Here is a 15,270-nt window from a genome sequence, read left to right on the forward strand (position 1 = left end):
TCACCTGTCTCCCAGCATCACCTGTCTCCCAGCATCACCTGCCTCCCAGCATCACCTGTCTCCCAGCATCACCTGTCTCCCAGCATCACCTGCCTTCCAGCATCACCGGCCTCCCAGCATCACCTGCCTTCCAGCATCACCTGCCTTCCAGCTGGTGTACATATTCATCCATCATCCATATTCTCTCCCCACCCTCACTCCACGTGTGTGTCAGGGTGGAGTAGAGTTTTGCCCCCTTTTAGGTTGTGTATAGCCCTACCGTAAAAGAATGAGGAAGATTATTGCCAAGCCAGCCAGAACCAGAAGGACCACGGGAAACACGGCAGCCATAATCACCAGAATAAACACCACCATGAAGAACTGCTGTAAAAAGTTCTCGGCGTGAAACGGCAGCCTCACATCCAGCTCATCCATATCCTTAGAGAAACGGTTCATAAGCCGGCCTGTGGGGGTTGTGTCAAAAAAGCTCATTGGGCTCCTGACGATCTGAGGAGAAAAGCAGAGAGATGGAACGGGGAGTGCTCCGTGGACTTCCAGCAGGATAGGAAGGTGAGAGCAGGGGCCCTGCCTGCTACAGCAACGGGAAACAGGAGTCCATCTCCGGGACCTCACTAGCTGGAACTCTTAGGAGTGAGATGAATCTTCCCCCACCATCCTTCCAGCCTAAGAGCCAGGGATGCATTCCTATTGCTCTCTGAAAGTGACTTTCCTATATGGTACTCAAACACGTGGAAGACACCTTCAGAACCAGATAGCAGACTCCAGGAAAGCTGTCCTGTCCCCAGAATCCAACACAGTGCATAGCACAGTGCAGGGCCTGCTTTGCCCTGCAGGCTGAGCAGTCAGGCAGGTGGGCCTGCAGCCCACTGTGGCACTACCTTGTTGAACACACGGTTGTGGAGTGAGGAAGATGCCATCAGTGTGGTGTTGGTGAAGGTAAAGCCTTTGATAATGCCAAATGCCAGCACAGACACCATACTTGCTATGTATACCAACTGGTACATGTGGTGTTCGGTGTCTTGCAGGGTCTGGTCCGCATTGCAGGCGGTGTTGTTGCTCTGGGGTGGACAGATGACCTGCAGGGTGACAGGAAAGAAGTATCAAGAGTCGATCTCCTAGTGGGAGAAGGGGGCTGTTTCAGAGCATCTTTCTAAAGGGAAGAGACCGAAAAGAGGGGCATAGCCTCTTAAAGATGAGCCAGGTGGGATGGAAGAGATGGTTCGGGGGTAAATTATTGTCACACAAGTATGAGAACCTGTAAAATGTAAAAGCAAGGCATGGTGGCATAGGCCTGCAACCCCAGTGCCAGGATTTGGGGGAAGATGGGCAGATCACTGGGGCTCGCTAACTGCCATCCTCGACGAAACAGTGAGGTCTGGATTCAGTGAGAACCCCAACCTCAAAAATTAAGGTAGAGAGTGATAAGGGGGGACACTCAAGGCCAGTTCTCAGCCTCCACACACTCCCATGCGGCAAGTGCCTGCATACAGACATAGCAACAAACACAGTTTAGAAGAATAAAATTTAAATTCGAATCAAGACTGAGTCGTGTAAGTAAAATCAAGTCAGGTCCCTCAGGAGCCATCTGAGCTTTTCATGTCTCATCCACAAAGGGGCACCTGATGGTGGGGAGAACTTAGCAGATAAACAGGTGTAGGACAGCTGTTGCAGAAGCCACCTGTGCCTCAGGAGACCTGCAGTGATGCTAGGCCAAGAAGACCCAGAAGCAAACAAGACCTGGATTCTAAGAAGCTGAACTGGCTCCCCTTAGGCCACCCAGACAGGACAGACCGGCAGGGGCTGTCCTCCCACCTGCCGAGCTGCCAGGCAACAGTCATGGGCTAGTGAGACTCAGGGGTCTCTATGTGGGCTGATCCAATTCTTCAACCCTCTCCCCTGGCCTGTCTCCACTAGCCAACTGTGAGGGTGCTGCTGCCCTTGCCCTGGAGTCCCTGGCAAGAGAGATGGAGCCTAGCAAAGCCCAGGGGCTCTCTGAGGATCCCAGCAACCTACGGCTCGGCCCCTCCCAGTGAGAGGACACAACTTCGCCAGCCAGCGTTTCTAGAGAAGAGACTATCTTCGCCCACCCGTTGTTGAGGAATTGACAGTTTCATTTTTTTTCTCTGGGCTGCGTGCTAAAAGTCAAGGATGCCTTTGGGGAGCAAACAAACATGTCTCTTCTAAATGCCATTCTGCTGATTACAGTAATGGGGAAAATGTAAGCCAGAGGGGGCTGATGGATGAGCATCTGCCCAGGCAAAGGCATCCCTGGGGGGTTGGCTGATGGAAGTCTCAGCCTGCTGCGGAGGAGGAGGGGTTTGCTGTGCTGTAGGTTGTGCCCACATCATCGGGGATCGGGAATAACCACAGGGGCATGGCACCGGTGCTGCATATTCAGTGGCCTCCTCAAGAAGCCCTGAGTCTAGGGGATGGCTCCACTTGACCCTACATCTGAAGTCCTCTGGGGAATGGACAGAATCGTCATGAAGTGGGGACTTGGAAGAGTACACGTATTTGAAGACTGCTCTCGTTTTATCTGCACAGAGCAGGCTTCTCACTGCCCTATGCCTGTGGGAATAGCCTCCCCTCCCCCACACCCATGCATCCTTACTTTGATGCCATAGCAACAAAGCGGTACTATGTGTAATCTCAGAAGATGAGCAGGCACCACCACCCCACCCCCCACGGCATTCCCTGAAGCTCCAGGAAAAGCTTTGAAACCAAGGGCCAACAAGTGGGGGAAGATTCCAGCAAGCTGGAGGAAGAAGAATATATCGGTCCTGCCCAGGAAGGGCCTGGCCAAGAGGGAAATCGTGGGAAAAATGGAAGGCCTTGGTGCACTTATAAAGGCTGCACCCATCTTGGGTCAGTCTTCTTCCTGCCAAGGGACCTTTGGAGAACCGTGTAGAACCTTCTGGCACTAAGTGGTGTCTGTGTTAAGACACACTTCTTCTTCAGGGTCAGGAATACAACAGCTTTGTGCATCTTTCCAGGACCCTCCCTGCCCCGCCTCAGAGGAAACTCCAGACTGATACTACCCTACCTGGACAAGTGTGACTCCACACATTGAAGCTGTCCTATTTCTACAAACCCTTTTAAGTCTGAAATTGCACATGAAAACGTCCAGGTGCCTTGCTTATTTTGGGAACAGGAAAGGATCTCAAGAATTTGAGTTGTGTGACCCGGGAACTGGCCTTGGAGTCACCAAAAGGGGGGAGGGAACAAAGGGAACACACAGGGTGTCACTATTTGACAACCATTTTGTTCCAAGATGTGGACTCAGTATTGTCAAAGGAAACTCACCTGGGAGCCCCTGTCTAGCCAGAGTCCCAACCACCAGGTGCTGAAAGCAGAGCTGCCCATCATCAGGAAGAAGAAACACAGCACCAGGAAAGAGACCAGGTACCCTGCCAGAGGAGCAAGGGGATGCAGATGTGAGGCCAGCGGCAGACTCCCCTACTCTGAGCCTCGCCCTTGGGATCTTGGGAAAGCCTACAGAGAAAAGATCCCTATCTGGGAGGTTCGTGTGCTACGTTGACTCAAGATGTCTTGATGTTGGGTCCCTGCACCCCAATAAAGACATCTGTTCCATTTGGTTGGAAATAGAACCATGTTAGTAAATGGAACGTGTTAGTAAAATCTTCAATGTCCAGTTTGTTCATCTGTTTGAGATGGGCTCTTGTTATACAGCCGAAGATAACCTCAAACAATATAGCTGAGGCCGCCTTTGAAATTGTGATCCTCCTGCCTCAGCTTCCCCCAGGGCTGTGATTACAGGTATGTACGACTATGCCCATTCAATGTTCCATTTAACAAAAGGAATTCAGTGTGTATTAAAAGCAAGTCAAGCAGAGGCAGGCGGATCTCTGTGATTTCGAGACCAGCCTGGTCTACAGAGCTAGTTCCAGGACAGGCTCCAAAACCACAGAGAAACCCTGTCTCGAAAAACCAAAAAAAAAATAATAATAATAATAAAATAAAATAAAAATAAAAGCAAGTCAAGAGTCCAGTTTGGTGGGACAAGTCTGTCGTTCCAGGCCAGGAAAGTTTGGTTGGGTAGATCATAGGTTTGAGGCTGGCCTAGCTAGGCTATACAAGAATTCTATCTCTAAATAAATATCCAAATCCCCAATCTTTCTGGAAGAGACTTGCACATGCAGATAGTCTCTTGTGTGGTGAACTGATTGCAGCTGTGCTCAACAATCAGTGTGTATGCGCGCGCGCGCGCGTGTGTGTGTGTGTGTGTGTGTGTGTGTGTGTGTGTGTGTGTGTGTGTGTAAGAACCATTGATGGCTTCTGGCTGCTGCCCACTCAGCTCCAATAAAACAGAACCTGGCAGTTTTAATGGCAATAAAAAATGACTCCATTTAAAGGGCTGTATTATCAGACTTTAGGTTTTAGGGGGGGAAGTAAAAGCACTGATAAGCAGCGCTAGCATAGGCATAAAAAGAGTAATTGGTGAAGGAAATCATAAAAACATGAATCCAACAGTTTAAAAAACAGATTTTTAAAATGCAAATTAAATCAAGAAACCTGATGTTTTATACCAAACCTCCAGAAGCCTTAATATACGTGTGATATGTTTGCCAGGTCACGATTCCTTCGCGAGGAGACTCAATCTGGACAAGCTGGTGCACAGGAGCTACGGCGACAAACACAGGGCCATGAGCCTGGTGGCCAGGCTGGGTACAGTGAGGCCAGCATGTCCCCTTTGCAACCTCCCTCCACTACCAAGGGCACTTATCCGATTTTCCAATTACTTTCAAATCTCTAATATACCTTTGCTCATTTTATATTATTTAATCCCCTTTCAGCCCTGGGAGACAAGTGACTTGGAGTCTTTCAATGACTCTACAGTGTTCTCTGCGTGTTTAGCCTGGGAGTCCAGGGCTGTGCTGGCTCCCAGCACTGAAGCTCAAGCAGAAGACACAAATGAGTATACAATTAGTCTGCACTCATTGAGAGCTCCCAAGCTCAGCTGGGCTGTGTGCGCTGCTGTGATAGGACGGGGGGACGGAGTGGGGGACTTTATACATGGTCTCTTTTCTACTTCTCAGGAGCCCGATGGACTGAGCCCCATCATGCTCCACCTGTGAGCCTGCAAACTTGTTTGGAATGTTCCACTCCCTTTGGGGCTGCAAAATGAGGAAAAGGCAGAAGATGAGGGGACCCAAGGCACAAATGGTAAGAGTTCCTTCAACCTGCCAGCCCATCCAAGGGACGGACCGGCATCCTTCTGGACTTTTCCTGAGCTTTAAAAACTACTTCAGCAGTGGACGAGGAGGGGAGTGCAGCCTTCAGCATGTGCCCTGCCCTTCCAGCACCACTCAGAGCACTCTGCAGGTCAGTGGTTAACCGTGGGGGACAGGCTCTTGTCTCCTGTGATGTTCTACAGCCCACGTTCTTGTCTGGAGAAGGGTGGGTAGTAAGCACATAAGGAAAGGGGTCTCCATCCCCCACAGGATATCAGCAGCCTGGAGATCCCCCCAAGGCATGAGAAAGGTATCTTGGTGTTTTTTCCCTTTGGTCCAGGAAGACTTACAGGCCATAGAAACTAGTTGTCTTTCCAAATATGTGTGAATTTGTCATGAGCAGCATTAACAGTGCTGTATTCCAGTGACTCAAGGCTTTTTCTTCACATTTTAACATTTTGAAATCCAGATGTGCCTCCAATTTTGAAATCCAGATGTACCTCTGTTCAATAGGTGCTGCCATTTAGTTGCAGAGGTTTTGTTTTGTTTTGTTTTGTTTTTCTTCCCCCTCTAAACCTATATAAAATTATGGTGAGCTTGAGAGATGAATGTCCTCTTCAGTCTGCTGCTGTATGCTCTCGGCTTTTGATTGTTTCCTTGTTTTCTCAGAAACAGTATATGCTGTGGTCACCCAGGCAAACCTCAAACTCATGATCTTCGTGCCTTGGCTTTCCTCATTCTGGAATTAGAGGCCTGTGTCACCACACCTTTTCAAAATGTGTGTGTGTGTGTCCATGTGTGTGTGTCCATGTGTGTGTGTCCATGTGTGTGTGTCCATGTGTGCGTGTCCATGTGTGTGTGTTTCTTGCCACACAGGACTCTAGCAGAAAGCCACCCAACTATGGGCACTTTGAAGACTCATGATCCTTTTCCCTAAACAGTCTGAGGTGCAGAGTTTGTTCCCTAGGGACAAGGGCTGGATAGCAACAATCTAATGAAGAGGCAGCATCGACAGCTGGCCCTGGCCAGTCTCATCTCTACTTCCTCTTCCCCAGAAGTTTTTCATACCCTTGCTCTCAAGTTCCCCCTGGCCACCTTTCCCCATCTCCTCATCCTGTACCACAAGGAAGGAAACTCCTCCACATTCCTGAAGGACCAGTGCACATTCCTGAGGGACCAGCGCAAAGACCGCCCCCTGTATGGAGCCTCCCACAGCCTGTCACCACCATGCCAACTCCCCATTACCTTTACCCCAGTTCGCCACAGCTACCCATCTGCCTGAGACCTCTACCAGGCTATACATTGAGAACCGTGAGTTCTCTTCCAGATTCTTTCAACACTTGGGATTCAACGCAATGCCTGAAGCCTATTTGTTGAGTGGGCGTGTAACCTGCTCCAGTCTCTATTCCCTCTGCTGCTAAACTACCTTTTCTCAAGGCTCCCTGTGGAAAGTGGGGGCTCGCGGGCTTTCTCTGGCCTCTAGATCACGTCCACGTGCTGCTTTGACCTCTGGGGGAGGAGGTGAAAGTGACCCATGGAAACAGCCTAGACCTGATTCTAGAAGTCATGATCTTCCAGGCACTTTGCTAACCACTTCCTGGACAGTTTCTCATTTTAACTTTGCAAGACTCCCTGAAGTGGATTCTATTATTTCCCTGCGTTGTAGATTAAAAAACAAAGTTTGAGAGTGTCCAGCTAGATGACCTGACCAAGGGTGATACCAACAGACATACTATCACAAAAGGGGAGAGCTTAACCCTACACAAAGAATAGGCAGCTAGGAGTGCTGAGAGCGGGAGACACAGTCTTCCTCAGGCAAGAGCACACCAACTGGGTTATCCACAGGGCCAGCCCTGAAAACGGGTAACGTGTACATACAAGTAGCATTGTGTGGAGTGAATGATTGTGTTTTTATATTAGGAATACACACACACACACACACACACACACACTAAAGAAAAAGAGGCCATGAATCTGAAAGAGAACAAGGGGGTGGGGTACATGGAAGGCTTGGGAGGAAGGAAATGGAAGTGGAAAGTGATATAATTGTGCTATAATCTCAAAAAATTAATGACAAGAGTGGTCAAATGTCTTGCTCATGGTGGCCAGGACACAGAAAAAAAGATGAATGCATTAATGAGCGTGTTCTTTCCTCCCTCTTTTATTCCTTCTGGGTCCCCAACCTAGGTGATGCTGCTGTCTTCATTCAGGGTGGGTTTTCCTTGTCTGCAACTGCCTCTGGGTATGTCCTCAGAAAGAACCCAGTGATGGCATTGACTAATCTTCAAGAAGCTTCACAACCCAGTCACGCTGACAGTGCTGACTACACAGCACGAGCTCACACCACAACATGGAACAACCCTAGCTTCCCAGAGCAAAAGCCACCATGTTTCCTTTCTTTTCTCCCAATAGCGGCTGCCCAGCACCTGCTCCAGGGTATACAGCCGAGGGATAGGATGTGAAATACCTTTTGTGTCTACAAATTCTTCCACTTCAGGTTCTTTTCCTTCATCTTTCTCATCGCCTGAAGCCAAGACTAGGACAAGAAATTGCATAATAAATAAATGAAAAGGTCTGTGTCCAGTCAGGACCCAGGGGGCAGTGAGAGAGGGGGACTGTCAATGGTACCAGCATCTTCGTCTCTCTGAGCGGGGCTCTCCTTCAGGGTCTCCACCATGGCTACATTGTAAATATGCTCTGGATCCTGGAGAGGAAATAAAATTACTTCTGAAGGTGCAATGTCAGATTTCTCCCAGGCGGGAAGTCATGAGGCAAGGCTCTGTATCCCACTCACCCCGGTAGGCAGGCACGTAGTTACCTTGAATTGCAGTCCTCGGAGGTTGTGGATCAGCTTCGCATAGCGCCCTCGCTCTTCCATCAACTCCTTGTGGGTGCCCTTCTCACAAATCTCCCCATCTTCTAGCAAAATGACCTCATCGCAAGACTCCAGGAACTGCAAGGACAGCACAGTGACCCACAATGGCACTGCCTTGGTAAGAGCAGAAAGATGGCGTGCCAGACACCCAGCCAGCTCTCCCAGGTGCACTGAGCTGTTTGGGTTTCAATCCTGGCACTACTTACTGGCATTAGAGACAAATAATTCCTTGTCTTTGGGCTGTCCTGTGCATTGTAGGCTATTTCACAGACTCTCTGGTCTCTACCTACCAGTAGAATGCCTTTCCCTAGTGTGACAAGCAAAAATGTCTGCAAGTACAGCCAAATGCCCCAGACGGCCGCAGCTGAGAAGCGCTGAGCTGGTCCCCAGTCTCTTGAGTACAGAAGCTGGACTCTGGCTGCCACAAGGAAGCAACTAACCTTCCTTTGCGTCTTCTCTGAAGGAGCTACCCTACTCAGAAAACTGATTGACCACTATAGAGGCCTTGGTTTGGTAAAGAAAAGACAGACTGTTTACTGAGTTCAGGGTATAGAAACCATACAACAGGCCACACCCCCATCAGCTTTAACATTACAATAACTATTGTAATGAACAATACCACACACCCCATTGTACCCAAAGCACTTCTGATTCTGAGACCCTTCTTGGCCACAGCCATGGTAGTCCGTGATTAAGGAATTCTGCTAAGAGGAACTCTCTTTTATTTTGGAGCTCTTCCCAGAATGGGATGATTGTATCCACCCATCAAAAGGCAAAAAACCCCTCCTAGAGGCAGGCATGATGCTGTAAGACTGGGAACAGTTCCGTCTAAAGACACCAGGGCCAGAGTTCTGCTTTGCCCTTCCCTTCCATACAAGGCCAAGTCCCACTTGATTCGAATCCTGCAAGCATGGGCCATCACTGATGCCTGTACACCTGATGGAGTGGGTATACACATGCTTCAACCAGAGTGGTTCCAACAGCGTGGATAGTTCTAGCCTCTGTGTGTCCCCTATCTAAGACTTGTCTCCTTCCCCAGGCAGCCCAAGCAGGAACCCAGCGCTTGGCACCCCGTGGAGACACCTTCTGACAGAACTCCCCCTACCAAAGACAAACTTCGTACTTCACCCTCCAACATTTCACAGTCTGCTCTCACATCTTATCTCTCGACCTCCCGCAGCCCCCAGCTCAAGAAAGCAGGCAGCTTGGCTGAGCCATCGATTTTCCAGATAAGAAAAGGAAGCACTTCGGGCCTGATACAATCTACCCGTTTTTCTGCCCGTACATGGTCCACAGCCCAGCAAGCCCTCAGTTCACACCAGCGATAGCAGGTAGCTTTGTGTTGCCACGGTCTGCAGACCCTTCCGAAGCCGAGCCCTGAGTAGTACCAACAACTGATGACTGGCCTGGCTCTGTTTCCCCAAGTAAATAGATGAGTGACTGTCCTGACCAGCTACTCCAAAGCATCCGAGGTCAGAGCTGCTAAGAAATGTTCTCACAAGCACCAGGGCTGCAGTTTGAGGCTTCCTCCCCTCCCCCACAAAGACCGGGATGAAGAGCGCACCAAGATGATGGTGCCATCTGGTGGACTCTTCGTTTTCCAACTAGCAAAAATAAAGTGAGCTAAAATGACCTTGGCAAGGTGTGCTGCTGGGGAATCTGGGGAAATACAGGCTGGCCTAAGATCATAGCACCGGCTAGTGAGTGTTGGAGATGGCTGTGATTTGCCCTCCGTGAGGGTTCCTGGAGGGACAGCTCCATCTCAGACCTTCAGGACCAAGGCATCCTCCTGGACCCAGGACTCCTCAGGAAGACAGCCTTCCCAAGACAGGCTGTTGCTAGAGACAATGCTCACAAGCCAGAGTGATGGTACCCACACTTATGGCTCTGGCTAGGCCAGAGATCCCTTCTAGACTGAACCTAGGCAGCCTTCTCCTCTATCTTGGCTCTGGCCTGCAGAGGATCTAGGCGTTCGTGTCCAACCAGCCTGACTCAGTGTTTACTAGAGTGGTGGCTGGCACACCTGCTGAAGAAACCAGACACCCACGTGTGCAAAACTGGAATGCTTAAAGCTCATTCTGGGGAGGCTCTGGAGCAGCTGGGTTTCCTGGGTCCTTGAGAAGGCCCTCTCTCTTTGGGGTGGTCCTCCTGGGTTCAGTCAGAAAGTCCAAAGCACTATAGCTATGGCAAGTTTATTTGCTGCTTGCTTAACCCTCCCAGCTTCACCAGCTCAACTTCCCCTTCACTGAAAAGCAATGAGACCTGCCTCCTGCCCCCAGGTCAGGCCTAAGGGACAAGCAGATGGGACTTTTACACCACTGCCCCATGCACCATCTCCCAGTGCCTATGGGAGGCTTCCTATATTGGGGCATGTTTGCACACACGAGCGTGTTTGCACACATGTGCATGTTTGCACACACGTGTGTGTTTGCTCACATATGCATGTTTGCACACACAGGCGTGTTTGCTCACATATGCATGTTTGCACACACGAGCGTGTTTGCTCACATATGCATGTTTGCACACACTGCGTATCTCTAGGACCTGCCACAGAGAGAGTAGAGCAAGACAGCATGAGAGAGAAGGAACCCTAGACTGTCATCAAGTATTCAGAACCCGTATGTGGGACAGACGCAACAAGGTTCATGACCACGCAGCCAAATTCTCCATTTTCACCCAATGTAAGTCCCATCAGTTGGCCCCTCGTCCTGGCCTCCAGAGTCTTTTGGGGTCAGAGGAAGACTGGGGCACCTGTACCCCTCGTCAGAGGAGTCCGGGGCTCTCCGGGTGAGGAAAGAAAGCAGAGAGTCTATCATCCCCAGACAAGAATCCTCTGACCTCAGGTCCATCCAGTCCCCATCGGACAAAGGGTGGGGCATGAACTGTCCCGGCCTGGGTCCCTTGGCACCAGGAGTCAACTGATCCTGGAGAATCTACTCTGAGGTAGAGGAAAGGTCATGTCCCTACTGACCCCAAAGATTAGGCCAATGGAGGTCATACAAAGAGAAAAACAGGCAGGGGTGGCCGGAAGTCAGGGTGGCTGCAGGACTCACCAGTGTCCCCTCCATTCCCTTCCCTCTTATCCCTTGTCCAGGTAAGGCCAGTTTCAAGTGGAGAAGGCCTATTTAGACAGAATAGGGGTCTCTGTGAACACCAAGCACTGCATTCATCCCAAGACCTCATGGACCTTCCATGTCCCTGTCACCTGCAACTGGTGGGTAACCAGGACAACAGTCTTCCCCTTGAGTGTCTTCTTAATGCACTCCTCGAAGACATGCTTCCCCACATGGGCATCCACAGCCGAGAGCGGGTCGTCCAGCAGGTAGAGTTGGCGGTTGGCATACACAGCACGGGCCAAGCTGATCCTCTGTCTCTGTCCGCCGGAGAGGTTGACACCCCGCTCCCCAATCTACAGACAGGGATAACGGCACAGCTCATCACTAAGTCCACCTGCCACCCTCTAGCTCTTGTTCACCAGGCGCTTCCGAAAGTTCCCCAGGTCTTCAGGGAGGAGACATGCCCTCTGATTGCCTCTGCACACAAGCTCCCCCCCCCACACACACACACACTAGACAGGGTTGACTGGAAGAACTCCATCTCCCTCACTTCGCTGAAGCGCAGTGCCAACTGTGATGGGACCCATCTGAGTAAGGGGTGCCTATTGCATGACTCCAGCTTCCCAGTCCACTGTGTATTGACACAACGAAGATTCTTTAAAATCAGGGAATTCTAGAGGAGTGAATAGTGAAAAGGAGGGAAAGAGCCTGGGGGACGGACCAGGGACCAGGGACCCCTCTGTATGTAACATGCTGTCTTGCTCACCATAAGATCCCTAAGACCCAGCACCTTATCTGAGACATGGATTAGATGCTCCGTAAACATTTATTGCAAGATGAAAAGCCTAGGTTATGTTTTTCTGGAAATCTCATCCTCCTAAGCCCAGAGTAAGTCACTGTACTCAGATGCCCAGCTACCAAGCTGGGTGCTGAGTGCTGAGTGCTGGACAAGAGAAGTAACCAATGAATCAGGAGCTCACATCTTAGAGGGAGCACTAGACACACAAAAGCAGCAGCCCGCATGTTCACAGAGCGCTAACCAAGAAGCGTTAATTGCAGCGCTTGGTGGCAAACTGCTGCTGACGGTGGAACTCCAGAGTCTTCCTGCGTGGAGCTGGGCCAGCCCCTGAAAGGCTAGAGGGTGGCTGGACACCTTGGTTGGCTGACAGGGGTGCAGAGACACAACTCGGAAGGGGAAGCCAGAGCAGCCTGTGCATTCGGAAAAGCCAGTCACTTACTCCTGACAGGCGGAGTGTGAGACCAGAAGCTCAGGCTCTCTGAGCTGGCACTGTGGGAAAGCTGGTCCTAGAGACATGGTGTGCTGGGGAGAAAAGGGAGGGCAGCACAATGGCTCTGGGTCCCCTGAATCAGCAGGCTCAACTCTGAGGGGCGGGGTCTGAAGGCGACTCAGCATTCCTGGGCTGCATGGAGCCGGGGAGGAACGGGAGCCCTGAAACTCTGGAGCACTCTGGACCACTGATTTAAGGATGGAGCTGGACCTTGAGTTTAGGAAGCAGGTGTTCAGGAACCCTTCCTGAAATGGTGGGAAGGTTGGAAGTGGGCTGTGGAAGCAACCACAATGAGTCAAACGCAAGCAGGCTTGGGTTCACCTCCACTTGGTGGACCCCAAAGAAGAATTTTTGACAGGTGGAGACTGGACTTTGCCAGCATTTCCTTGGGGCTTTCTGCCTCTGGGACATGTAGATATAGATTCAGGGTCAACTGGGCAAATGGGACTCATCTGTGCTCACCTCAGTCAGGTCTCCATAAGGGAGGCTGTTCAAGTCCTTCTGAAGACCACAGACGTGAACTGTGTGCTGATACCTGGGGCACAGAGATCAGAATGGTCAGAGAAGCACTCGGCACTGCTGCCTGGGCTGCTCCTGAAGGAACCACTGTTGCTGAGGGGTCAAAGTGAGACTCTTGCTGCTGCTATGCGCGAGGCTCACAGGCAAGTTGTCCCGAGAGCAGCGTCTCCTCGACCCCTGGGGTCTCTCTCCTTGCCTCAGAGTTGACTCCCCTTACAGGGTTCCTGTCATGTAGGGGGAAAAACTTCTCCCACAGTCTATAAAATACTAGAGGTGCCAACTGCTATCATTGCTCTTTGAGTCAAAGAAAGGGATCAAGATGTGGGCTGCAGATGACGACAGCACCTAGGAAGACACAGGGCAGAATCAAGGTCGTGATGAAAGACGGCGTGTATGTGGTGGAGCAGCATAGGGTTACGTGACTGCAAGGGCCAACCCTGACACCCTTGATGAACTCCTTCTGCTCCACAAAACTACTCTGTTCACCCATCACCCGCCATGTTGGAAAGAGGAAGAGCTGGAAATGGTCCCTACCTCTGGGGCTTCCGGGACTGTAGTGTTCCTCAGTATCACCCATTCTCAAGCCTTGGAGTTCAGACTTATGAGGAATTAGCTAGCTCTGCACAGTCTGACTGCTGGGCAAATACCTCGTCTTACTGGGCACAAGCGCACACAGCCCCAGTAGAACGCCACCTCTCAGAGCTTCTGGCTCCATACAATCCAGTGGGGTGTGCGGTCCCATAGCAAGGGAGAAGCTGACACTCCACTACTCCGCTCTGTCTTAACAGAACTGTCCTCAAGGCACCATGATGACCCAGAGCCTCAGCATCTGGCCGTTCCCTCGCACAGCTGGCATTCTTAGTGGCATTCTCATTTGCACACATCCAAGCAGCTGCTGGATCCCACACTGCGCCTGAGACTTCTGTCCCACTGGCAAGCTGCGGACCTCTACTAAGGATGGTTGGGAAGTTCATTATTGATTGATAACAGCCTTAGCCACAAACAGAGCTGTCCCACCATGCCTCCTTTGCCTTGGTGGACTGAAACTTTCTGGAACCATGAGCCAAAGAAGCCTTTCCTCCATTAAGTTGCTTCTGTCAGGCCGTCTGTCACACGATGCTAAAGTAACTCATATAAGCACATGAGGAGCAATATCCGTGTTCCTTATGGTGCCCTGCACATGACAGGCATTCGGCTAATATTTTCTACCTTCACCTTTTTATTGATCAGCTAAGAAATTGTCCCTCCAGCCTGCTTCTGTGGAAAGCAAAGGCATTCCAGGGAGGGACAGTGTAGGCATAGGCAAAGGGGTGTGGCCATGAGACACTGAGCAGAACTGTTTGGTACATACCAAGGACTCCCACCACTGATCAGAATCTCCTGTCATATGTGAGCCTTCTGTTGATGACATCACATCCAGGGAAAGAGGAGGAAGAGCCACAGACTTCCTGCTGGGAAGACACCTGCTGACCAATGCCACCCTATAGCTTAACGGAGTCTGTGGGCTCAGATAATAAGGAAAGTCCAAACCACAACTGGGCTCTTGAACCTGACTCTTCCTCCTTCAGTCCTGTGGTGTTTGGGGATGTTTTTGAGTGACCTGCTATAAGCAGCCTCAACGGAAACAAGTGATGCCTGCACAGGTCCAAGACTCAGGCTTTGTGGGCACTCAACTCAGCTCTCTGGACTTCAGCTTCCCCATCAGGGAAATAGGGTCTACCGCCTGGCTCTCCCTAAAGAAAATTGGGATGGGACTTATCTGAGGCAAGGAGACCTAAGAAGACATTACTTCCCAGAGCTTAGAGATAATGGCCCAACATGTCTCAAAGATTTATAACCAGAAGTTTCCATTTTATTTCATCAGACCATCTGAGGACACTAACAACAATGTACCTGGCTGGTGCCCACGTGAATTAATCATGTGAGCAATGACTAATCGCACGCCTTCTGCTCGTGATCCTAAGCAAAGTTTTAGTTACTTAGCCTAAATCAAAATTGCAAGGCTCATTTTTCTCCAGTCAGACAACATATGCCCCTGTTACAGAGAACCTCAGAGCATATGGTACTCTGCCCTGGGAACGAACTGACAACTACATCCTCTTCCCGGCAGGCCATGTGGTCGCAGGTCTGCAGAACAACATGCTTCTCCTGAACTCCTGGGTCAGAAAAAGAAGATCCTGCTCCGGGGCAGAGCCCATGAATGTTTCATCAAAACGCATTGAAGAAACCCACTTAAGTAAACCATTGCTAGTGGCATCCGCAGCCGAAGCTGGGTGGACCAGCTACCACCATGCCGGACACAGCCACGTTAGTAATACCTTTGGTGATTGTACTTCTCT

General features: G+C 50.6%; 1 protein-coding gene across 1 annotated transcript in view; it reads right to left on the bottom strand.

Moving 5' to 3' along the window:
- The window catches only part of Abcc12 (ATP binding cassette subfamily C member 12), a 63,422-nt gene that overhangs the window by 20,048 nt on the left and 28,104 nt on the right, over positions 1-15,270 (bottom strand). The window contains exons 13-21 of the mRNA XM_026789172.1: positions 12,875-12,947; positions 11,273-11,476; positions 8,011-8,145; positions 7,821-7,896; positions 7,660-7,728; positions 4,553-4,642; positions 3,304-3,407; positions 879-1,076; positions 260-486 (exon numbers count right to left, since the gene is read on the bottom strand). Of these exons, the coding sequence (XP_026644973.1) occupies positions 260-486; positions 879-1,076; positions 3,304-3,407; positions 4,553-4,642; positions 7,660-7,728; positions 7,821-7,896; positions 8,011-8,145; positions 11,273-11,476; positions 12,875-12,947 (1,176 nt within the window). The remainder of the gene's footprint in view (positions 1-259; positions 487-878; positions 1,077-3,303; positions 3,408-4,552; positions 4,643-7,659; positions 7,729-7,820; positions 7,897-8,010; positions 8,146-11,272; positions 11,477-12,874; positions 12,948-15,270) is intronic.

The sequence above is a fragment of the Microtus ochrogaster genome, unplaced genomic scaffold (genome assembly GCF_000317375.1).
Source record: "Microtus ochrogaster isolate Prairie Vole_2 unplaced genomic scaffold, MicOch1.0 UNK15, whole genome shotgun sequence".
In the NCBI taxonomy this organism is placed as follows: Eukaryota; Metazoa; Chordata; class Mammalia; order Rodentia; family Cricetidae; genus Microtus; species Microtus ochrogaster.